At 31.5% G+C, this 25,734-nt stretch overlaps 2 protein-coding genes across 6 annotated transcripts in view; both read left to right on the top strand.

Annotated features, from left to right (window-relative positions):
• LOC126717105 (disease resistance protein RUN1-like) overlaps nt 1–25,734 on the top strand; it is a 188,773-nt gene that overhangs the window by 135,665 nt on the left and 27,374 nt on the right. The window lies entirely within an intron of this gene.
• On the top strand, nt 6,450–25,320 carry LOC126717102 (disease resistance protein RPV1-like). Of its 5 annotated transcripts, none has more exons than XM_050418370.1 (13): nt 6,450–7,079; nt 10,845–11,955; nt 12,140–12,421; nt 12,521–13,255; nt 13,366–14,395; nt 14,715–14,934; nt 15,924–16,122; nt 16,283–16,354; nt 16,567–16,668; nt 18,451–18,637; nt 18,743–18,869; nt 22,744–22,912; nt 23,431–25,318. In XM_050418370.1, exons 1-5 carry the CDS (start codon nt 6,607–6,609, stop codon nt 14,368–14,370), a joined length of 3,606 nt encoding a protein of 1,201 aa, XP_050274327.1. In that variant the 5' UTR covers nt 6,450–6,606; the 3' UTR covers nt 14,371–14,395; nt 14,715–14,934; nt 15,924–16,122; nt 16,283–16,354; nt 16,567–16,668; nt 18,451–18,637; nt 18,743–18,869; nt 22,744–22,912; nt 23,431–25,318. The 5 variants fall into 5 exon arrangements, with proteins under 5 accessions (XP_050274327.1, XP_050274326.1, XP_050274329.1 ...); XM_050418369.1 differs by having other exon boundaries at nt 16,207–16,354; nt 23,431–25,317; XM_050418372.1 differs by lacking the exon at nt 14,715–14,934 and having other exon boundaries at nt 16,207–16,354; nt 23,431–25,320.

Here is a 25,734-nt window from a genome sequence, read left to right as displayed (position 1 = left end):
AGCATTTATTATAGCATGTATAAAGAATTAAAAAAAAAAGTAAACTACTTACCAGCATAAATTAAAAGGGGAAATGATCACCTAAAGGGCTAGGGAGAAAGCAAGGAAGTACTCAACTACAACCAAAGTAAGAACAATGGTTGCTCAATAGCTTTTTTTTCTGCTTTCTCATTAGCTCTCTAGAGGAAATTCGAGGTCCAGAGAATGGAAGAGGTCTTCTCTATTTATAGGGGAAGGGATGGCTTAACTTTAAAGCTAAGTTATTAGCTTTCTTCTGAAGCTAAGGGAGGAGATAACCTGTTTAAATGAGCTGGGGACGGATTTGGTGTTGATTCCCATTCAAATTTTGAAATGATGCTGCACCTGCTTCGTATTTTGGCTCTAATTTTCCGTTCAAAATTCCAATTGATTCAAGATGGGTGTTTTTTGAAAGGAAATTCAATTATCTACAACTTTTTCAGAAATAGAGAAAGCCAAATTTCAACGTTATCCATGCCTAAAATGTGTTTCAAATTGCTGCTGAAAATAGTAACGTATTTTGAGCATTTTTGAATTTTTCATAGGCTATATCTGTTTCTTTACCCAATTTATTTTTCAAAAATATTTCTTCTGAAGCAAGGGAAAGGATAAGTCTATTAGATAGGCTTGAACAGATTTGACGTTGAACTCATTTGGAATTTTGAGAGAAAGGATCTGTTTCTTTTTTTCTGCTTTCTCACTAGCTCTTTAGAGGGAATTCGGGGTCCAGAGAATGGAAGAGGTCTTCTCTATTTATAGGGGAAGGGATGGCTTAGCTTTAAAGCTAAGTTATTAGCTTTCTTCTGAAGCTAAGGGAGGAGATAACCTGTTTAAATGAGCTGGGGACGGATTTGGTGTTGATTCCCATTCAAATTTTGAAATGATGCTGCACCTGCTTCGTATTTTGGCTCTAATTTTCCGTTAAAAATTCCAATTGATTCAAGATGGGTGTTTTTGAAAGGAAATTCAATTATCTACAACTTTTTCAGAAATAGAGAAAGCCAAATTTCAACGTTATCCATGCCAAAATGTGTTTCAAATTACTGCTGAAAATAGTAACGTATTTTGAGCATTTTTGAATTTTTCATAGGCTGTATCTGTTTCTTTACCCAATTTATTTTTCAAAAATATTTCTTCTGAAGCAAGGGAAAGGATAAGTCTATTAGATAGGCTTGAACAGATTTGACGTTGAACTCATTTGGAATTTTGAGAGAAAATTGAAGATAATGCTGAATTTGTGTTGTCTTCTGCACCTGTTTCGTATTTTGGCCATAACTTTCTGCTCAAAATTCCAATTGATTCGGGATTGATGTTTTTTGAAAGGAAATTTAATTCTCTACAACTTTTATAGAAATAGAGAAATCCAAATTTCAACGTTTTTCTGACCAAAAATGCGATTCAAGTAGCTGCTGAAGATAATGACGTTTTTTGAGCATTTTCCCTTTTTTTTTCTTTTTTTTTTTGAATTTTTCATGGATCATATCTCCAATTTTTTTTAAAAAAAAAAAAAAAAAATAGCAGATAAGATGCCATAAAGAAAAACATTTTTTATTATTTCTTCAAAAAAAAAAAAATGAAATCCAATAAAAAATCACACTTGATTAACTTTAAATTAATTCTTGTAAGAACCAATCAAAATTAAGTGTTTAGAATAGGATGTGATCAAGCCCATCGTATAGGCGAGCCATGATCATTGAAAATTGTTTGTATGATAACTTTTGATCAGGTGGTCCGATCAAAACCCATGACATACCATTATGATCGTTAGAACATCAAGATTTGTTTTGTATCACAAATCTGAAGATCTACCGGTTGGTTAAATGCAAGTTGTAAAATGGGGTGTCTACACTATCTAAAACAAAATAACACAAAAATAAGTAAAACAAATACACAAGTTTTATTTCTACATAATATCAATATCCCAAAATATCAAACAAAATTACAAACGAACTTATTGGATAACTCATTTGACAAAGAATAAAAAAAAAAAAAAATTTACAATCTTGAAAATTAATTTTATAATCTATTATCAATTGTGGTTGAAACTCTATTTTAATTTGAGATATATATTAAAGTCTGATTGTTTACTTATTTATATATGGTCTCTTTTATGAATATCATATCACTGTTAAGTAACACAAACTCTAGGAAATAACAAAATTTATTTTGAAAAATTGTTTATTTTAGACATAAATTGTTAAAAAATAGGTCTAAGCATTTATAATTTATGCTATTTGATACTTTGGCTTCACCATTTTCACACTTGTGAGTGTTTCTCACACATGTCTATAATTTTAAATCTATGTTTGTAACTCTACTGTAACCAGATTATCTTGGCATGTATTTTACTATTTGATATTTAAAAAACTTTAGTGCCTGTTTGTTTCGGCTTTTTGAGCCCAAAAAGCGTGTTTTGAAAAATGCTCAACCAATTTTTGCGTTTGGTAAACTCAAAACGCAACTTTTTTATAAAAGTTGCGTTTTGAGCATTCAGAAAAAACTGAGGAGAAACGCGGAAGGATTATGGACCCTTAGGGGTCCATAAATGAAAACGCGCTATGCGCGTTTTGTATATTACCGTTGCAAATCCGAAAATTACCGAAATACCCATCAGTCTCTCACGCCCTCATCTCTCATCTGTGTCTTTTTTCTTCGTCTTCTTCCTCTTCGTCTTCCTCTGCTTCTTCACCGGTCTACCCCCACAATCAACAAAACCCATTTCAACCTTTGATATTCCGAACACAGAATCAACAAAACCAAACTAAAAATAACTCAAAATCAACACAAAAACAACTTAAAATCAACTCAAATCCGGAAAACCCATCCCAAACCCAATTCAAAATCAACCCAAAATCCATAGAAAAAAAAAAACCCAAAATCCCAAAATCCTTATCTTCAGCTTCAATCATCTTCATCTTCATCTTCATCATCATCATCATCTTCTTCTCTGGAGTGTGAAAAAAAAAGAATAAAGGATGAGTTCTGGCGTTGGTGACGATGGTTCCAATGTGTTCCGATTTGAAGTGCTAAGAGGAAAAAAAAAAAAAAAAAAGAAGAAGAAGCAGAGCTGTGTTCTGGACCGAAGTGCTAAGAGGAAAAAAAAAGAAAAAAGGAAAAAAAAAGAAGAAGCAGATGGTGTTCTGGACCGAAGTGCTAAGAGGCAAAAAAAAAAAAAAAAAAAAAAAGAAGAAGAAGCAGATGGTGTTCTGGACCGAAGTGCTAAGAGGAAAAAAGAAAAAAAAAGAAGAAGAAGCAGATGGTGTTCTGGACCGAAGTGCTAAGAGGCAAAAAAATAAAAAAGAAAAGAAAGAGAGCTGGGAATGTTCTGGACTGAGAAGATGGTAGAGGAAAGAAGGAAAAAGGAAAAGAAAAGAGAGTGTGGTTGGTTACGTGGGTGGATGAGAAAAAAAGAGGAGAAAAAAAAAAAGAAAAAAAAAAGGAAGTAGAGCCACGTGTGTGTGGAGAGAAAAAAAAGGGAGAAAAAAGAAATTATATCATAATATTTTCACAATATTTTTACAATAAATTTTAAGGTAGATTATTATTAGCTAATATTGGTGAGAAAAAAATAATTTTTTTAGAAAGAGAAAAAAATAATTTTAATAGTATGTTAAAATTAAAATTACTATCAATTTTTATCACAATATTTTTACAATACTTTCACAATAAATCTTAAGTGGTAGATTATTATTAGCTAATATTGGTAAGAAAAAAGTAATTTTTTTAGAAAGAGAAAAATTGATTTAAGTATGATGAAGTAATTGATTTAAGTATGAAACAAACTCACATAAAAAAAAAAAAAAATTTGAAATAAATTCCCTTATATATACATTGTCCTTTTTGGTCATTTACCCCTCAAAAAGCCACTTTTATCAGCTTTTACCAAACACTCAGCTTTTTTATTATGCACTTTTTAACAGCTTTTACCAAACACTCAGCTTTTTGAAACTCCACTTTTTACATTATGCACTTTTACAAAACTCCACTTTTTCATTATGCATTTTTTCTAAAAGCTGAACCAAACTCACTCTATTCATTACAGAATGCTCAACCATTTATCTTTCAATTAATTTGCATGCAGTTATGTAAATGTCTCAATTGTTTTCTTACAGCTCATAACAAACAATTAAACCAATATTTCTTAATTTTTTTTTTACAAAAAAAAAGTTTTTAAAAAATGGTTCGGGTCGGGTAGGGTTGACCCGCAAAAAACATGGGTTGGGTCATGGGTTAATTTGTTTTTATTTCGGGTCAAAAAAATCGAGTTCGGATCAGGTATTTTCCAGGTCGGGTCAGGTCAGAAAATTATAATCCGCTTTACCATGTCTAATTATCACATTAGTTTATATTTTATAGTAAAATATATAATAACTTTAATATTTTCATTTATTATAAAAGTAGATTATAACTTTAATATTTTTATTTTTTATATGGGAAGTGTATAGAAGTTACTAACTCAACTTCAACTGACTGAATCCAATTAACTGTTTACTGTTCTCAGAAAATGAATTCAAAATAAGGTCGAATTTTATATAAGGGCCCCAGTTTACGCGTGAGGAATAGATTTTGCAATGTGAAATGTGATCGCAGTGACAGGTACAGTTGTAATAATGTTCATTTCAAAGAGTTATTTTGGGTTTCACTCAGAAAGTTCCATGATATTGCAATGTAAAAGTGTGACTTTGAAAAGTTTAAAAGTTATTCTAAAAAAAAAAAAAGTTTAAAAAGTTTACTGGCCACACCAAAAACAAGACTTCATCAAAGTCTCCTCTTGCTTGCATTAATCACTCACCCTCGTTCCATGTGTTGCTCGCTTATGCTTTTTATTATTAACGTAAAAGTGAATGTTACGTCAGTCACATTAATTTATGTATAATAAAATTATATGTAAAATTTATATAATTTTACTTAAAAAAGACTCATATTAGTGTGATTTTTCTATTTAAATATAATCATAACAGTATTTTTCTAGCTCCAAGTCTCGGTTTATTTAAAATTTGTTTATCTTGTTGAAATTAATTTTTTTTACTAAAAATATTATAAATAAATGTAAAATTAGTTAAAATAGTAAAATAGGATTTATGAATAATATTAAAAAAAATATAATAAAATTTATAAATAAAAATAAAAATAAATTGAATGTTAAAATAAACCGATCAAATTAAGTAGGTCAAACGCACACTCCATACTTTTTCTCTGTAGGTGGAGGACCCACTTATTTGTTGCAGTGGATCTAGACGAGACCATCGAGAGAGGGAGAAAATTTCGATAAAAATGAGTGTACGTCAAGAAAATAAAGGGGGGAAAATCTGATGATGTGTGCATAGTAGAACTGACTTTGGCAATCTCAAGGAAAAAGAGAGGGAATATGTAAGAAAGAGAAAAACTTTACTTGATGATATCTCAAATCCAGTGAGCGGTGACTAAAGATAGCTACTTTTTCAGAAAAAGCCAAAACGTGTGGGTCCCTCTCGGAACTTAATATTTATATTTTTGATGAATCCGTTTCTTGAATGCTTTAGACCATTTATCAATCATCAATTTAAAAAATTCACGTATATATAAATAAAATTTTATAAAAAGAATTAGCTATTTTTCTATAAAATTATTTTTTAAAATATTTATTAATAAATATTTTAAGGACACCCCTTAATAAATTTGTTTTGATAAATTTGTTGTTAAATTGAATAATATTTAGGAATAACGATATCTACTTTTATTGTATATTTTAACAAGAAAAGTAGATAATAAAAAAATTCCCCTACCGGTAAATGCATGCTCACAGTAAAAAAAAAAAAAAACTTAGTGGGCGTTTAGATTGTGTTTATTCTTGCGTTTTCAGTTCCACGTTTTGCCTTCTTTTTTTTTTTTTTTTTTTTTTTTTTGCACGTAAACAGTAATCTCACATGGGTTCACTGTTCATGTATTGTTCATACATTAAAAATATTAAAAATAGGTCCCACGATACTATTCACACATTTAAAAATTATTTTGCTACAGTACTTTCAGTTTTCAGTTTCAGCAACAATAAGCTCAATCCAAACGGACCCTTAGAGCATCTCAATGCTGTATCTGGGGTTTTTTTAGCTAAAATTTGAAGAATATGTGCACTATTCATGGGCTAAAATAATATTTAAATGAAATAGAGAATGTGATAGAGAATCTGTTAAAAATATATTTGAAAAAGTGAGTAGCTAAAAGGTAAAAATCACTCTACTTCCTTTAAATAGTACAAAAATTTAGAGATTTTACTGGAGATGCCATTACATAGTTACACGAAGTAGTAGGCCAAAAAAAAAAAAAAAAAAAAAAAATTACTGACATGAACAAAAAAGTTTTCTTCTTTCCTCTGGGTTTCCGGTTTCCCCACTTTTAACTTGATGATGGTCTTAGGACTATATTAGTCTCTTCTTGCTTGCATTCAGTCACCCTCTTCCTAATTCCTTTTTCACTTACTGCAATTGTATTGACAAACCCTTCCACAGCTCTCCTTCTCCTCCCTTCAGATCTTCTCATCCGTCTATTCGTAAATCCCAGCTCTCCTTCTCCTTCCTACAGATCTTCTCATCTTTCTACTCTTAAATCCTAATGGCCTCATCTTCCTCTTTCACCCACCAACCCAAAAACTTTGATGTCTTCTTGAGTTTCAGAGGTGAAGATACCCGTCGTGGTTTTGTAAGCCATTTGTACACGGCTTTGTGTCAGAGAGGTATTTCCACATTCATCGATAATGATCTCCTCAGAGGAGAAGAAATTTCTATAGAACTTCTCAAAACCATTGAGAACTCAACCACATCAATAATCGTATTTTCTGAAAATTATGCATCCTCTACTTGGTGTTTGGAAGAACTTGCTAAGATTGTTGAGTGTAGAAAAAATAAGCAATCAGTGCGACCGGTTTTTTACAAGGTGGATCCATCAGAAGTTCGTAAACAGGAAGGAAAATATGGGGAAGCATTAACTATGCATGAAAAAAAATTTAATGATAAAAAGAAGATTCAAAGGTGGAGGGAAGCTCTATGTGAAGCAGCCAATCTCTCTGGTTGGGACTCCAAAAATAGGTATTTACTTAGTGGTTACTCTTGTTTTTTTTTTTTTTTTTTTTTTATATATGCAAGTTCTTAAAAAGTTTTAATTGTTTTTGTGATCACTATTAAAGTTTACTAGTGTGTAATCCGTATAATTAAAAATAATCACAAATATACCATTCAAATTTTACCCTTGTTTTTGAGAAGTAGTTCAAATTATATATGGTATTAATTTACTCATTTTTTAAATTATATATTTCTAAAATATATTTTCTTATTTTATATATATATATATATATAATTTAATTGGATTTAGATTTTTCAGTTTTTATACCCAATAATTGACTTGCTATGAAAATTCAATTTAGAATTTAATTAAATTCAGATTCTTCGATTTTTACACTCAATAATTCACTTGGTATAAAATTAAAAATTGGATGGGACACATGACACAAAGTGAGAGTCCAAGTGAAATATAATTGAATTTTATTTGAGGTTTAACTTTTAATGTGTGTATATATATATATATATATATATATATATATAGATTATTAAATAAGAACTACCATTAATTGTTTGATATTATTTTTTTATTATATAATTTTACTAAATTATGAAAGTATTCTTTTCTTTTCCATATCTTGTTATTATAGTAATAAAAATGGAAATAAAAGAACTTAATATTATATTATCTTATCAATTATTAATTAGGAATTTGTGCCGCATATTATATAGAAAAGTTTAAAAGAAAAACTTAATTCATTAGTATTTAAAAATAATTAGTGTGCGACTCCGTGCATATACACAAGTATAATTAAAAATAAGGACAAAGTTTAGTTATAAAATTGGATGTAGCTCAAGGTTACAATATTACTTAATATCTTTTTATTGGAAGTGAATTTTGACAAATCTATTATTGGATTACATTTTTATCTTGTATTCTCCATACTTGCAAAATTCTTAAAAAATTAAAGGATAATTGCTATTTCATCAATAAATTGTTTAAATTGCAAGTTTTTGTAATTTAAAATTATGCATAAAATATAAATTTATAAATCATATAGTAAATAATATTTGATATGTGTATTAAGAATGCAAATAACATACAATTTAACGGTTCAAATTTCAAAATATGTAAGGTTACAACTAATTTTGTAGCTAAATTTTGTCTTGAAAACAATCACAATTACACAGATCAAATTATACTTTTTTTTAGAAAAAGTTAAAATTATACATGATATTAGCTTATACTTTTTTTCAACCATATATTTCTAAAATATGTAATGGTTTTTCATTATATATATAATTTAGAATTTAATTGGATTTAATTTTTTGGTTTTTGCATCTAATAATTCACATTTCACAAAAATTAAAATATTAAATGGACATGTAGCGTAAAATTGGACTCCAATTGAAATCTAATTTAGAATCTAATTGGATTTGGACTCTTTGATTTTTACACTCAATAGTTCACTTAGTACAATAATTAAAAATTGGATGGGATACGTGGCGCAAAATTGAGAATCCAATTGAAATCTAATTGGATTTTCTCTAAGTTTTAACTTTTAATATATACTAGCTTGTAATTCCATGCATATGCATGAATACACTTAAAGATATATAATAAAATGTATAATATAATTATTATATATATAATTTAAATACTATTTAATAGTCATTTTTATATTTTATTAATTGTTTAAAAAATTTTGTACGGATATTATTAGGTATAAATGTAAATTGTCCCTTTTTATTATTATTGTGAAACACTTTTTTTTATTGTTTTTTTTAGACTTTTTGGTTTTTATATTTAATAACTCACTTGGATGAATATTTATGATGTGGTCCCATATTTTATTCTAAAATTAAGAAACAAAACTTTTTTAAGAATAAATAATTTAGGATACATGATGCAAAATCAAAACTCTAATTTGAAATTTTAATTTGAGTTTCTCTTAGTTTCATCTATTATTATTATATATAGACTAGCTTGTAATCCCATGCATATGCATGAATATACTTAAAAGATACACGTTAAGATGCATAGTATAATAATCTTACATATATAATTGAAATATTATTGATAGTCATTCTTATATATTTTTTTTTAACTCTTTAAAAAGTTTTGTAAGAATGTTATTAGGTAGAAAATGTAAATTGTCAATTTTAAAATTTTTTTATGTTCATTAATTCTAGACTCTTTGGTTTTTGTACTTAATAACTCACTTGAATGAATATTTATGATATGGTCCCACATTTGATTCCAAAATTAAGAAATAAAACTTTTTCTAAAAATAAATAATTTAGGACATATGGCGCAAAATTGGACTTCAATTATAGAATCTAATTGGATTTTCTCTAAGTTTTACTTATATATATATATATATATATATATATATATTTGTGCCAAATTAATTTTTTTTTTTTAGTTATAAAAAAGGCTCATAAATATAAAATCATTCAAACTCCCTCTTCCTCTAATTTTATATCTAGTGTTAGAGTGTTCGACATATGATTATGTTTTTATAATTTATTTATATTAGACTTATCGTTTTCTACTCTAAATTAACTTATTAGGCACAAAAATTTAAAAATTTCGATTAGATAGAGCACGTGCCATAAAATTAAATTCTAATTGAAATCCAATTTTTACTCTAAACTAACTAACTTGGTTCAATATTTTAAAAATTTTGATTAGATATGACACGAGACGCAAAATTAGACTCTAATTGAATCCCAATTTAAAATATAATTGAATTTTCTCTCAACTTTACTTATTAATATATATATATATATATATATATATATATAAATGACTAATAAACTTGAATTGTTTTAAGTTCTAAAAAAAAAAAAAGACTCATAAACATAAAATCATTCAAAAATTATGTTTTTTTTTTTTATGGTTTACTTATATTTGACTCCTTGTTTTTTATACTAAATTAACTCATTTGGTACAAAAATTAAAAAACTTAGATTAGATGGGTGACATTTCGCAATATTAAAATGTAATTGAAATCCAATTTTTACATTGAATTAACTCATTTGGCACAAAAATTTAAAAAGTTAGATTAGATGGGAATCGTGGCGCAAGATTAGATTATAATTGAATTTCAATTTGAAATTTAATTTGATTTTCTCTCAGTTTTATCTATTATTATATTTATATAGATATATCGACTAGTGTGTAACTCTGTGTATATACACGGGTATATTTGAAAACAATTACAATAAGACATATATATGAGTTTAAATTAAACTTGGTGTAAGAATTACAACTTACACATTTTTTAAGTCATGAATATATATATATATATATATATATATATATATGATCTAGACACTTTGGTTTTTGCACCTAATAATTCATTTGTCACTAAAATTAATAAATTAGATGGGACACATGGCGTAAAATTGAATTACAATTAAAATTAAATTTAGACTCTTTGATTTTTGCATCTAATAATTCACTTCACACACAAATTTAAAAATTAGATAAGAAACATGACACAAAATTATTCTTCAATTTAGAATTTAATTAGATTTTCTCTCAATTTTGGCTATATATACGGGATTCCAATAAGATTATGTCCTCCTTTAACTTGACTTTTTATGCAACTTCGTGTCAAAAGCTAATTTGCTACACACAAAAACTGAATAAAGTAATATTTTTTCAAATCATGATTTAAATGCCGCTTACTTTATTTAGCAATACTTCAATTCTGATTTTAGCTCACGCTCTGATTTCGTTTATATAATCTAACTTGTTACATGTGCTAAATGGTTTGTGAATGGCAGCCGCGATGAATCTGAACTTGTCCAAAACATTGTTGAAGATATCTCGAAGTCTGATTTAAATCAGATGCCATTACTTGTTGCTGAAGATTTAGTTGGAATAAATTCTCGCGTAGAGGATGTTCTAAAATCTTCAAATATTGAATCAAATGATGATATTAGCATTGTAGGGATTTATGGCCTTGGTGGAGTAGGCAAAACTACAATTGCAAAAGCTATTTATGATAGAATTTCATATCGTTTCAAAGAAAAATTTTTTCTGGAGAATGTTAGAGAGAATTCAATAACAAAAGGCATAATCCACTTACAAGAGACACTTCTTTCTGAGATCTTTGGGAGTAAGAATTTGAAGGTGCATAACATATCTAGCGGAACCAACATGATAATTAAAAGTCTTTGCCAAAAGAGGGTTCTTATCATTCTTGATGACGTGGATAATTTGGACCAGATAAGAAAATTGCTTGGAAAATGTGATTGGTTTGCTTCTGGAAGTAGAATAATTATGACAACAAGGGAAAAACACTTGATAGACACTATTGGAAATGGTGTCTCAAGACTCTCAACCTATCAAGTTAAGGAATTAGATGAAAATGAATCTATTGAACTCCTTAGCAAGCATGCCTTTCGAAGCAACAAACCAAATGAAGATTATTTGAAACTTGTGAACCAAGTTATACACTATGCTAAAGGCCTTCCACTAGCTTTAGTAGTAATGGGCACTGATTTGTATGGAAGAACTAAACCTGAATGGGAAAGTGCCTTAAATAAGTATAGAAATATTCTTAGTGGGGATATTCAAAAAATACTACAAATAAGTTATGATGGATTAGACCAAACTGAAAAACATATTTTCCTTGATATTGCATGTTTCTTCAAGGGATATGATTATGATGAGGTTGTAGATATACTAGACGCTTGCGATTTACACCCAGTATCTGGTATTCAAAAACTTATTGATAAGTGTCTTTTGACTAAAGGAAATACATTGTGGATGCATGACCTTTTAGAACAAATGGGTAGGGAAATTGTTCTACAAGAATCACAAGGAAACTTGGGACAACGTAGCAGACTATGGAATTATGAGGAGGCTCTTGATGTACTAACTGAAGACATGGTAAAGTTGTTTTGATTCATTTTCTCCATTTTTCTCACAAGAAAATTGTAATCACATTTTTTTTTTATCCCTTTTAATGTGGAAGAAAATTCAAAATTCTCAATGTGGTTTTTGTTTAAAATTTAATAATTATAATTTCTTTTTTGGTGATTTACTTACCCCTTTGTTCAATTTGTTCAATTAGGGATCGGATAAAATTCGAGGCATAATGTTGCGGTCACCTGCATCAAAATCAACAATGGTGCAATTAGAGGCACAAGTATTTCGTAAGATGAAAAATTTGAGATTCCTAATAATTCATAATGTACATTTCCTTGAGCATGGAGGCCTTGAATATCTTCCCAATGGATTAAGATTGCTTGATTGGGATACATATCCTTTTTCTTCATTGCCATCCAGTTTTTGTCCTAAAAAACTAGTTGTGCTTCGAATGCCTCGTAACCGAATAGTGGAACCATTAACGCAGGTATGGTCATTAGTATATATTTGTAAATTATTATATATTTTTAAATTTTTTATTTTTTAATAAATACTTCTAAATTTCGAAATTTTTTTTCTTCAACAGATTCATGCATTTGAATTGCTGACACGTGTGGACTTCAACTGTTGTCCATTCATTAGGAAAACACCTGACTTATCAATGTGTCCAAACATAAAGGAATTGGATCTTACTTGGTGTGAAAATTTAGTTGAGATTGAAAACTCCGTGGGGCGTCTTGATAGGCTTGAGGCGGGGGACATGTATGGGCTTTTCTTTAGCCTTCGGACAAGTCAGATGTCATTTAGGCATTATGGTTACCGTAGACCATATCCTAGCTGTCAAAATCTGTCATTTGGGAATTTGATTGGGCTTAGGGAGTTGCATATTGGAACGACTGCAGAGCCAAGTCATCTTCCAGGTAGCATCTATAATTTACAACATATAGAGACACTCCATCTTAATGGCAATTTCAAATTTCCAAGGGACGTGGAGATTGATAGACAGCCACTGTGCAATTCTCTGGGAGGCTTTTCCAAATATGTTTTTCCAAGCTTGAAAGAACTAACTTTTTTGTTCTTTTCTAATCAATCAGAAATGGATTTTATTTTGAATTATTGTTGCCCCGTCACATTGGAAACATTAGAGATCTCCTTCAGTTGCAATATTGTTACCCTCCCAGAAAGCATAAGCAGATGTGAGAGATTACATTCGCTTCATATTCCAATTTGGGAAATTCCTAGGCTTCCACGAAGTTTAAGATGTTTAGCTGTATCAAATAATTGGCCTCCTCCGCTGAGTTCAAAATCAATCTTTCATCGGGTATCTCTCTTAAACTTAAACTTATTTAGAAACAGTTTTTGTTACCTTCCAAATACTACATGACTTGATTTGCTAAGATGTAATTTGATGAATTCGTTACTTGCATGCAGTTTGGAGAATTGATAGGGGTTCCACCAAATCTACCACCATGTTTAGGTGTGCCAAGCCACAGTACTCCCTCATCTACTACAATATCCTGTGCAAGTGCTTTCCCATTTGGCAAGAAATATGTCAACAATAAGTTTGCAAGTTGTTTCAACCATCAAAGGAATGGAAATTTAATATCATTCTTAATTGGTCCGGAATTTCCAACAATTGCTCTCTGTGTTGCTTTTAAGTCAAGTGATCCTTTGTATTATTATTGTCATGCCATCATTTCCATCAATGGTAGTAAACAAACGACCAAAAACATACTGATTGAAAAGGCTTTGCTTTATGAGGGCATGAGTTTTTCTTGTAGCTCATTGCAGGAACTATTTGAGGGCTTCAATCTTGGTGATGAGAATCTTGTTGAGATCTTCTGTGAAACCACTCCTTCAATGCATATTACGAACTTATATTGTCCTGAAATTGAATGGATAGGAGTCCATGTACAATGCATTTGTCCTCAACCTCAAAAATCCAGTATCTTCCATGACTACTATTGTATCCAACCCCGAGGCCGTCGAATTTCAAAGAGAAATGTGCACCAACGGCTTAGACCATCTCTTCTCAAAGGTCCAAATTTAATCCTGCGTAGACTTTACAATACCCAGTACCGTAGTACCCTGTGGCCAACCCCAAGTACTTCTCTTCAACCATTACTAAAAGCAAGAAAAATCAGCAACAAAAAAAGACCCTTAGTAGCAAGGTGCCGCAAATGTTTGTGTAGAGCTCAAACCCGTTGTCGGTGTCCCAAGGAGGTTGGCTCCACATATGCAGCAGGACCAGTTTCAGTGCATTCGAGCAATTTGGATAGTCGGATTATCTCAAGTGCTATGAATGGTGGCGGGTCATCCTCAGTTTCTAATTTAGGGCTTTCAATGGATGTGAAAAATGGGTCTGACTTGGGTTTGGAATTTGACTCAACCATTAGTGATCAGCATCCGCAGTCAAAGAAAAGGAGAACCTCTTGATCAAATTTCGAAGAAACATGGCAAGGTACTGTTATTACATTGTAACTGTTTTCCTTTGTATGTCCTTGTCCGATATCTTTTGCGGTTGTTATTACATTGAAACATTCAGAACATACCTCACTGGTTATAATTTCTTTGATTGCTTAATCATTGAGGTGCAACAATTCTGTTTTTGGTATGATTTGGATTTGTTTTCTTCAATATGGTCAATAGCTTGAAGCCAATGTATGTGGAGCACAGGAGCTCTAACTATCAGGCCATCTCCCTTTCTTTCCTCTCTACCTGAAAAGTAGGAAAAAAAAAATTAATTCGGGAATTTGATTTCATTATTTAAAAACTTACAGGTTGGCACACCCTGGAGGACCATTGATGATGAACAAGGCAGCGGCATTGGTGAAATTTATAGAAAATGTTAATGATTGGCACACCCTGGAGGATCATTGTGATTAAAAAAAAGAGAAGAAGAAAAAAGTTTCTGTTTAAGATGTTTGCCTTAGAACTCATTGCTAGATCCTTTCTTTGGTGGATATTGGTGATATCATGTTGTTCAAGAATTGAATATAAGTGTGTTTTTATATGATGTCATAATTTTGCATTTCTCATTGGCATTGAAATGTTGATATTAGTATTATGCTTATATTGATCCTGCTGTGGGTAGTGATAAATTTGGTTATGCAAAAGATTTATTTATTAATTATTATTATTCTAGAAAGCATGCTTAAAACAAACAAGATAGAGTCATAAGCTACCAAACACCCCCCCCCCCCCCCACCACCCCCCACCCCATCTCTTATTATGAGTCATGTCAAACATAGATGGACTCTTTTCCCACAAGAGTTTAATATATTTTGAAGAAAGATGGCCTTTTAGCATCTCCAAAATCTATATACTAATGGCCAGTAAAGCGTGGTCTGCTTTGCACAAGGATCAGTAATATGTGTATAGTTTATTGTGACCTAAGCCAATTATGACATAACTAGTACCTAATGATAAAACATGTTTTGCAAACTTGTCTTTATTATGGGAAAAATTAACTTTTTTTAATCCCCCGGTTCAATAACACAAAAAAAAAAAAAAAGGTAAAAGGAAAGTGTTATAGAGAAATGAGTACAGGGTATTTGGCTTTGCAAATTCATGATTGATTGGACTGGTCTTGATGTTCTTTTTTCCTTTCTGATTGTTTCTGGAAGTAATTGTAATTTTTTTTTTTTAATTTGTTGCTTTATTAACCAGATAAGATCTAAAGGCAGTTTGACTGATTTAAATTATATTGGTTATATTTTAGCATGTGTTGCTGTGTATTTCAAGAAGTATCATCTGCTTTTAATGAATAAAAGCTAATCACCAAGTAGGTATTACAATGAATAGCCTTGTCCCAGCAAGTTAAGTGCACTCAAGTAAGGAGAACTTTGAAATGTTTTGATGAATGAATAGTTATCTCCATAATAAGATTATTGGGACCCAATAGATTTATCATTCCCGAAAGTGAATGTCTGAGAATGAGCTTGACATCAACAATGGATCATTACCTCATTGATTTGTCATGAAAACAGGTACTTGGAGGGAATAAAGTAGGTCATGGACTTGTTGTCGAAGTTTGGACTGAAATGGTCAAGATGCTCTCAGGCATAGGTACAAACATTTGAGAAGGCAATATAATGACATAAAGGTTCTTCAATAGAGTGGGTTATCTTGGGATGAAACAGGAGAAATGGTAACCACTGAGATTATGTCTAGGATTCTTCTACCAAGGTGAATTGCCATTTATCCATTCTTGTATCTTTAGATTATTTTGTTGTTCTATTGCGTTACTTATAATATAATACAAAAATCCAGGTGCATCCTGATGCTTGGTCTCATAGAAATTAAACTGTTCTGAGTTGTTACAAATTGCTGTTATATATGTTGAAAGGGGTTTCTAAGGAAGATGCAGAATTTTCATGCAATGTAGATTTCAACAATGAAGACCCCAATTTGATGATTGGTATATTTCTTGTTTCAGAATTGAGAGCTTCCCAAATAATTCAAAGAATATTATTGCCTGCTTATATATTCATATTTCATTGTGTTATTCCTTAACTTACTATATCAACGTTCTTTCAGTTGCATCGTGTCATTTTCTGTCGTTACTATCCAAAGTCTGATGTCATAGAACTGATAATTATGCTTATTTCTGCGTGATTAATGGAAATTCAGCTTCTGTTGGAGGGTATAACCAAGTGGTTCAAGATATTGGTTGCATGTAATGGAGCCAGTGAGATTTTCTTTTCACAAGCCTATAACAGGCTGCAGCATTTGGTGAGATTTTCCCCATATTTACTCTTTTTTAGAATTCTTCTGAAGGTGTAAAATTTCATATAACTCTCATAAGTTTCAAATCAAGATCTCATGAATAAACATACCATAATAGAACTTTCCCAAATTTCAAATATTTGTTTTTGATATATGGAAATGGCAACACCAATGAAAGGCAAAATTACTAAAGTCACTCACTGGACAATGAGGACTATGAACTGGGACGGATGATCTCTCTCTCTCTCCCTCTCTCTCAATACTACCTATAGGTTGAAAGGATTGGTACATTCAATTTATGACTTGATAGATAATTTATGACCATCTGCATAATTATAGATGAAGGCCTTGCGAAAACTACACTAGCATAAGGTAATGTAAAAACTTTGACTAATTAGTGTTGTCATAAGTTTTAATTTCACAATAATGCAATTACTGCATTTAGAATTCCTGAAAGTGTCATATAAAAACTCTGAAATCTCCCCATTTCAAGTAATGTTGGAGATTGATTTTGTTAAACTATATGAAACAATATAACTATTCCAATTTTGCTTTGGTGCCCTTTAGAATAAATTCTTGCATGTAATGGGAGTTATTTTGAAGTTGTATGTGAAGAGGATGACCAATATTTGCTAGTAGTGATTCTCATGGACTGTTATTATATTAACCTTGAGTTAGAGCAATTGCATAGAAGGAATAAGATTGGTCCTATATGCAATGCTCAAGCTTTGTCCTGGATGGTTGCATCATGCAGTAGAAGATTTGGCGTTATTTATTTTTTTATTTTTGATAAGTAGAAGATTTGGCGTTATGGGTGGCAAAGATGTACTAAAAGATCAAAATTTAAGCTTAATGAAGATTACACGGAAATAAAGGATCTCCACATTTGGAATGGCTTCACTGGTGATGAAATTTGCCAAACAGTGACCACTGATGATATCTTTGTATAACTTATATCAAGGTGCAGTGCTTTCTCATCAGTAATGTTGCTAGGATAAAGGATTTTCCTTTTTCATTTCCTCTGGCTGTCATTAAAGAGTACCCCACAGCACAGATGTGCACATGCACACTTTTCCTTTTTCACATATATTTTTTCCCTTGATGAAATGATGTTAATACTGTCGTCATGAACTAAATAAAATGTTACTGGGTTATATAGGTTGTTAACACTGTCATCATGAAGTAAATAAAATGTTAGTAGGTAACATAGGTTGCAGAACATAATTCATATTTATCAGTGAACATTGAATGGGATAATTTTTTAGTAGCTCTCATTAAAAAAAATGACATTTTGAATGAGAGTCTAGATGGAGTTTTATACAAAGAATGGATCTGATTTGTGCTTGATTTATGGTAATGAAAGTTGGAATGATAGATCAAGTTGTTTGGACATAAAATTAGAGATCATCAATAATGCCCTTTGGATGGGGATTGATTGTAATTGGGAATATACAATATCCAGCTTGGGAGTCTCAAAATCTGCTTAGAGAAAAATAAAAATTCTACAACTTTGTAAGCCCAAACATGTTCTCAAAAAGTTCAGAGAACCATCAAGGAGTAGTTGAGGAGAGGCCATGTGTAGTCAAAACATATGTGAGTATTGAGGAGTTGGGAAGCTTGCTGGTTGGTGTAACCCTAGATGGCAGGAACTTGTAATGCACTATCTAAAGAATGTTTTACTTAAGCACTCTTTACTTATAAATTGAAAAAAAAGAAAAAAAAGAAAGAAAGAAAGATAGAAAGCTGTACGCAATCTGTCCTGATGCTCACTATGTCTCTGGTTTATAGGTACTCAGTGCTTTTGAACAACTCAGGATTTGCAACCTCATGATGAAAGACCAGAGAGGCCTGTTAAGGATGTGCACAGCTCCTGATAGTTGACAATTGGTGATCACTGCTAAAGGGTTTTGGCAAGCTTCTTCTGAGATGGAGAGGCGGCCGGGGTGGCATGCCAGCTTTTGTGGTCAAATCACAGGTAGGGAAAAGAAAAAGACCGCTAAGATATTTGGCAATCAAATTTTTTTTTCTGAGAGCTAAGCCTAAAGGATTTTCTTAACGTGTCCTCTTGATTGCAAGTCAGATATTGGAGGATGCAAGTGTTATTTGCTGAAGAAGAGAAGGCTACCTTGAAGATTAGAAGTGATAATGGAAGACACTTCTGACTTGCTGAAGTAGGGGATGAAAGTGTTATTTGCTGTTCATAACAGGTATTAATTGAAGCTAGGGTTCTTCGTTGACCAGCCCTTTTTGTTGTATCAATGGAAAAATAAATTTAAAAAAAATTAACTATATGTCCATTCTAGTTAATATAGCTTTTTAGGTGGGTTTGGGCTTATGATTATAAACTTCAACCCAAGAAAATAAAAGCCACCTTTTCTCCCTTCTAACACGTTATTTGATAGTAATTTACTCAAGGTGGATTTTGACTTACGCTTTATCTATTTACACATCATTATAAACTTGGTAGAAATTTTGTTTTTAATTTTAATGTTGTCAGAAAAAGCAAATACTTGAATATGAATTGGGTTTTGTTCTCCGAATCAGTTATTTACTTATGCCTCTATTCAGCACAGTGCTTCCATAGCAAAACCTCTTCAGGGTTGTACTGCTTTTTTTCCTCTTCTGAATTTGGTAGGCATGACTGCAACACAAATTGTTTAGTTCTGTGTTGTAATCTTGCAGTGTGATTACAATAGAGAAGATTGGTTAATTGGCTTGGTTAATTGAAATACAAATGGTAGAAATCAAAATGATGCTTTTCTTTTCTCACAAAAGTTGAGAGTGTGTGCGCGCGCGCGCGCTTGTGTTTGTCTGTGTGTACAAACATATATAACTATTTATTTAGAAAGAGCTCACATTCCATTAAATAGAGCCATTTTAAAATCTTCTGTCTTATTTTAGAAAATAAATTGATCCAGAAATTGTTAAAGCCTCTGAATTAATATAAAATCTGGACCTATCAAGTAGGGGATGTTGAGTAGTGGAGGAATTAGAACGTTCAATTGTCTGTATACTTGATGCTAATGCAAGGGAAAAAAGAAGGTTCTTCTTTGACAAGGACAAGATGGAAAAAGACCAAATATGATTTTCTGGATCAAAAGCACAAAAACATTGGGTAGAATTGTTGTCTTCTATGTATGAGGGTCATGAAAATAATGCAATGTTGGTCAACATAAGAACTAGGGCAAAACACAACTAAGATACTGGCCTGCAATATGAATTGTAAAATCTAATATTTTGAATGGTTCAAGAAAAGTCAGAAGTTTTATAGTGAAGATTTTTTTTTCCATAGATTTGAGGTTTACCCAGATATTTTCTTGCTCCAGGATAAAACAAGGTTGACTTAGTGGATGGAAGAGATGCTTAGAATTGAAGAGTGTTGACACTTGGAACTTTAGAAGTAGGTAGCTGTCTCATGCACTGGATTATGTGGAACAATGTTAATCTGCTTGACAATCTTTTAAGTGTTTGTAGTCAATTAGCTCTGTCTTAAGTTGATAATAATCAACATAGCTAATTGCCAATTTGGAAGAGCTGGTAAAACAAGGGGTACATGTCAAAACATATATGAAATCGAAGGAACTGATCAACTTATTGGCGTTGAATGACATTGGGGTCTCCAGATCAGTAACCTAGTGTAGTTATTTCCGGTACTAATGTTATCTGCCTGCTTTTGTAAAACATGTATTGTAACCTATGATGATTGATAGACTAGGTTAATGAAATGAGTGTCAACATGTAAAACACTAGTTTCTTTGTTTAGCTTGATGCATATGGCCCTTCTCTAACAGAGTTTCCCAAATCCCTCCATAAAATCCCCAAAAAGAACAAGCAACAGAAAAAAGTGATAAAAGAAAAATGCTTGCAATCTCGAACTAGAACTTTATACATCATTATAACTTCTGATCTCCTTGCACTGAGAGATGCCATGAAAGTCTATGTTCATGTTCACTTATAGATAAATAATAAAAAAACAGGATACAAAATCTATTTTGAAGTTACTATTTTTTAATTTCTACAGGAATCAATTGTGAGTAGAGTTCTTCTAAAAAGGAAAGAAAATTGTGAGTGGAGTTCTTCAAATTGTGTTGGCCTGATTTTCTTAAATTGCACACAAGGGCGTCACACTCAAATATCCTTAAACCACATCTTCATAAAGGAGCAGATTCTATGCATCATCCAATATTGCTCTTTACCATCTATCCCTTTGTATAAGTTTGCAATTTGTTAATGCAAACTTATAAAAGGGATAGGTGGCAAAGAGCAATATGAGTTCATTTTTTGTCACAAAGAATACTCATGTTCCAATTGTCTTTTCTGGTGATTATAATGATTGATATAGAAATGTAATGGTGGGATACGTAGGTGATATAATGGTACATAACATAAATAATAATTTTTCCTTAAAAAAAAACATAACTAATAATTCATGTGTGTTTTGTATTTTAAGATAACAAATCATAATTTTAGTACTTTATAAATACTGTAAACAAAAAATTATTTATTTCATATTTTAATGGCAAATTTCCTTGGAAAAAAAAATTGAAATAGGTCACCAAAGACATCAGATCCTCAATTGTTGTATATATGTTTTTTCAAAATGCCTATTGAATTTTGTATAATAATTTGGTTGGATATTATTTTGGTTGTATTTTTTATATTCCTAATTAGTTTTGAAACTTGAATGGACAATATAATAAACCCTGAATTGGGTTAAGTGTAAAACTTCAGAAAACACAAAAACAAAGCATCATTATTATCTTTCCCTTTTTGAAATTCTATTTTTTGTATCTTTATTGTTGGGAAAACTGGCTCCATTCCCTTCATTGTAAATTCGTTCATGGGCCACGATGGATACTGAAATTTCTACTGGGTCATGTCAACCATTTATTGGGCTATTTCACCTTCAGCCTGTATCCAAAGGAAAATTTTCAATTTCAATCCAACTTTATTAAAAGAAGAAAAAGGAAAAAAAAAAAAAAATTTGTAATTAGTATTGTCCTTTTATGAGTTTCAATGATTTTGTGATGACACCTAGATTCTATGGTAAACAGCAACTACCCTTTAACTGTATTTTTTATTTTATTTTTTATTTATAGTGATTACTCCTCAGTATTTATTTGTGAAAATTATTTGTAATGGATTTGGTTACGGGACAAGATGGACATTCTCAGTTCTTGTCAACTAACCCCCAACTGGCATCTATCAGCATTATAACTATGTTTTAGGCAGTTTGGAATGTATTGATTGATCAAACGTAGACATTGTGGTTGTCATTGTCACAAAATATATTTGTCAAAACTAAGTAGGATTGCCCTTTTAAGAGTACTCCTTAGATTTCAGTGAATTTGGAGGAAGTGAAGGTATTAACATTAGAGAGGCTACTTGAAATTTAAAGATTGGAAACAATCTGATACTCGCTTTCTTGAATGCAGTTCCATAAAAAGGATTTTAGAACCTTTGAATTATTGTAAAATTTGGACCTATCAAACGGAGGATGTTGAGTTGTAGAGTAATTAGAACATCCTGTTGAGTATTAGCAGAAGGGTCTTCTTTGACCAAGGAGAACATGAACAAGGGCATTTGTGGTTCTTTGGAATCAAAGCATGAAATGTAGTGTAGAAATTTTGGGTCTTCTGTATATGAGTATTTCATGGAAGAAATACAATGTTGTTTAATGTAATAATTGAGCTAAAATATAGTTAAGGTACCTGGTGTGTCATATAAATTGAAAGCTAATTCTTAAGAAGGGTTTAAGGAGAGTCTGTATTACAGCAAATATTTTTTTCCTTGATTTTGGAGGATTAGGATTTGAAGAAAGAATTCAGCTGTAAGGTGCTTTTGAAAGGTGTACCCAAATATGCCATGCTTGACTAGTTAATGACACTTCTTCTGCTAGTGGGGCTTTGAGTTGAACAAATTATCATATATTTTTTTTTTAATTTTCAAATATTATTTGAGTTGTACACGTTCTTAATTCACTCTCTGCATAAGTTGTTAGCCTTAGAGCTCATTCCTAGGTCTTTTCTTTCCATTAAAACTTTTTGGACTTTGAACTAACAATTTTTTCCTCTGTTTTAGTGTGGAGTGTGGATTGTCATTATGATGGAGGAGGGGTGCTGAGGCAAGTTTCATCAGGGGAAGGTGAGGGGGAGAGAGGTTTGGTTGAAAAAGACTGCTAGATCAGAGAGGTTTCAGGAAATTTGGAGGAAGTGAAACCTGGTTTCGGTCCTGTCGAGCTCTTGGAATGGTATGTTTGAGATGTGACTTTTGTTTTTGTTTGAATGTTTTTAGAGTTTATGTATATATCTGGTGCTCTATGTGTTCTACTGCTTTATTTCTATGAGAATGAGCTTAATTTAGTAATGATGTGTCGTTTGGAAACTGGCTTTGGGGAATTAGATGGGAGTTACATGATTATATTACTTTACTTGGTAACCCAGCTATTGAAGTGGAAAAAAGTTTGGAGATGGAGTCTATGTTAAATGAGATATTGCTAAATATATTCAATCGTTACAAACTCGACAGTCTGATTCCCTCTCTCTCTTTCACACACACACACCCACACATGCATACATGTACATATTTCTATGTATATCTGCCTTTTTGTTTTGGTATATTGGTGAATGTTATTTTCTTAAAGGCAGTTCCATAATAAGGCTTTTAAAACCTCTGAATTATTGTAAAATTAAGACTATCAAATGCAGGATGTTGAGTAGTAGAGAAATTAGGAACATCAAGTTGACTATGTAAATGATGCTAATGCAGGGGAAAAAAAGAAGGTTCTTCTTTGACCAAAGAAAATATGAACAAGGGCATATGTGATTCTTTGGAGCCAAAGCATGAAAGATAATTCAATTTTTAGGTTTCTCTGTATACGAGGGTCATGGAAACAGCACAATGTTGTTCAATATATTATTTGAGGTAAAACATCGTTAAAGTACCTGGTGTGCAATATAAATCGAAGGCTTATTCTTTAGATGGGTTCAAGAAGAGGCAGTTCTATATGAAAATATTTTTCTTAATTTTTGAGATTTAGGGTCTGAAGAAAGAATGCAGCTGTAAGGTGATTTTGAGAGGTGTACCTTGATATTTTCTTGCTCCTAGATATGCCAAGCTTGACTAAGTAGATAGAATAAACGTTAATAAGAGAATTTTCACTTGAAATATTAGTAGGCCCCATGCACTGGATCATGTGGAACATTGTTAATTTGCTCTGATGCTGATTCAGCGGAAACTATTTCTGAATTTTGGATTTTTGTGTACTGAGTCTATGAAAATTGGAATGACATTATGAAGAAGTGTGGAAGGCATTGTGAATGATCAACAAAGCTAGATGCCTATTTGGAACTGCTGGTAGAATACGTGAATGCATCAAATAAACTTCTAGAAATGGTTCTAAAGTGCTTGGTCAATGTATTGGCCTTGAAATGTCAGTGGGGTCTCCTGATTAGTAAATTCGTTTACTTTGTCTGAGTCATTAAATTTTATTACGTGCCTGCTTTTAAGTTTGTATATTCCTTGTGGTGATGTATAGACTTATATTAATGAAATGAAAGTTAACAAAACAATAATTTTTTTTAAATTTTATTTTATTATCTTGATATATTTCACCCTCAGCTAACAATCCCTTCCAAATTCCGTCCTAATATTCCCCAAATCAAGCAAGCAACAGAAAAGTGATAAGGAAAATGCTAGCAATTGGAACTGTAACTTTATACATTATTTGCACTTCTCTTCTAATCTCCTTGCATAATAGGGACATACCATGAAACTCATGTTCAGGTTCAGAATGTTTTATATTTAGAGGAATCAACTGCAAGTAGCTTTCTTAAAATGATTTTGCTAATTTTTTCTTTAAATTGCATATTCAGATCTTAAAACTTTGGGAGCTTCTTTCCTCATTTCTTTTAAAGCTCACAATTCCTCAAGCTGCACCTTTAGAATGAAGCAAATTATTTATATCAGCCAATATTGCTCTTTGGCCCCTATCCCTTCCATATTCTTGCAAATCATTTGATCATCCTATTGTTGTCCTCCTTTAATGCACCTGTTTTCCTCTCTGATCTAGGGTAGTCTTTTGCCAGCTCCTCTTGAAGTTGTTCACTTTAGCCCCCAAAAAACTGATCAGATGCTTGTACTATTCATAGCATGTGTTATGAGTTTTTTATGGGCAAATTGGAACAGGCTTTTTGTTGCTGATATGACCATTGCAAAAGCAGGTCAGCCAACAGTGGCCATGGCTAGCCGCTTTGCTGAGCCAATGCTTGACATGCTTGATGGGCTTGGAACAGCTTTGATAATACAAAAACCAATGTTTCTCCAAATGCTTATGGGAATGGTGACTGCATTGTCTTCCTGTTATTGAGCTTGATGGGGTCTGTACTGATTTCGAGTTCAATGTTTATCCAAAAACAAACAATGGCCGTTGCCAAAGCAGGTCTAAATCTGTATTTTGTTTATACTGAAAAAGTCATAGGTAGAAGGTTGAATATGTAAGACTGGAAGTGGGCTTAAGGAAGAAGATGTGTATTGGTTAGTCTACAGATAAGATAACTACAGCACATTAGCTCCACTAAATAACTACAGACTATATAACCACATCAAGCGGGAAAGATTATCAACATGAGTTGAAGATCGCAAGCGATATAAAGAGTGTAAACTATTCATAAAATATAAAAATAAAGTGTATAAGCATATTTTTTTCATTTGTTTGTAGGGCTGGGCATTAAGTGGGAAAGGCTTTTATACAGATAAATATGTGCTTAAAGTTCCATGCATCAAATCAAGATGTAGTTGCTTTGTTTCTGCTGGAAGTTGAAAATAAATCTTATTCTTCTGCACTGTTAATGTGTGTTGCAGGAAGTTTAATAAAAAAGAACTGAATTTACCCATTTCATGTAATGTTTTAATTTAATGTATTTGTTAAATAATATGAAGAAATATTATTATTTCATTTTTTCTTTGTAACATATGCCTCTAAGACAAATTCTCTCATGTAATGGCAGTTCAGTTTTGAAGTTATAGGTGAAGAGGATTACCAGTCCCCTGCTAATAATGATCCTTGAGGAT

This window comes from Quercus robur, chromosome 3 (assembly GCF_932294415.1).
Source record: "Quercus robur chromosome 3, dhQueRobu3.1, whole genome shotgun sequence".
Classification (NCBI taxonomy): Eukaryota; Viridiplantae; Streptophyta; class Magnoliopsida; order Fagales; family Fagaceae; genus Quercus; species Quercus robur.
Note: the sequence above shows the minus strand (reverse complement) of the source record. Positions and strands in the feature narration are given on the sequence as shown.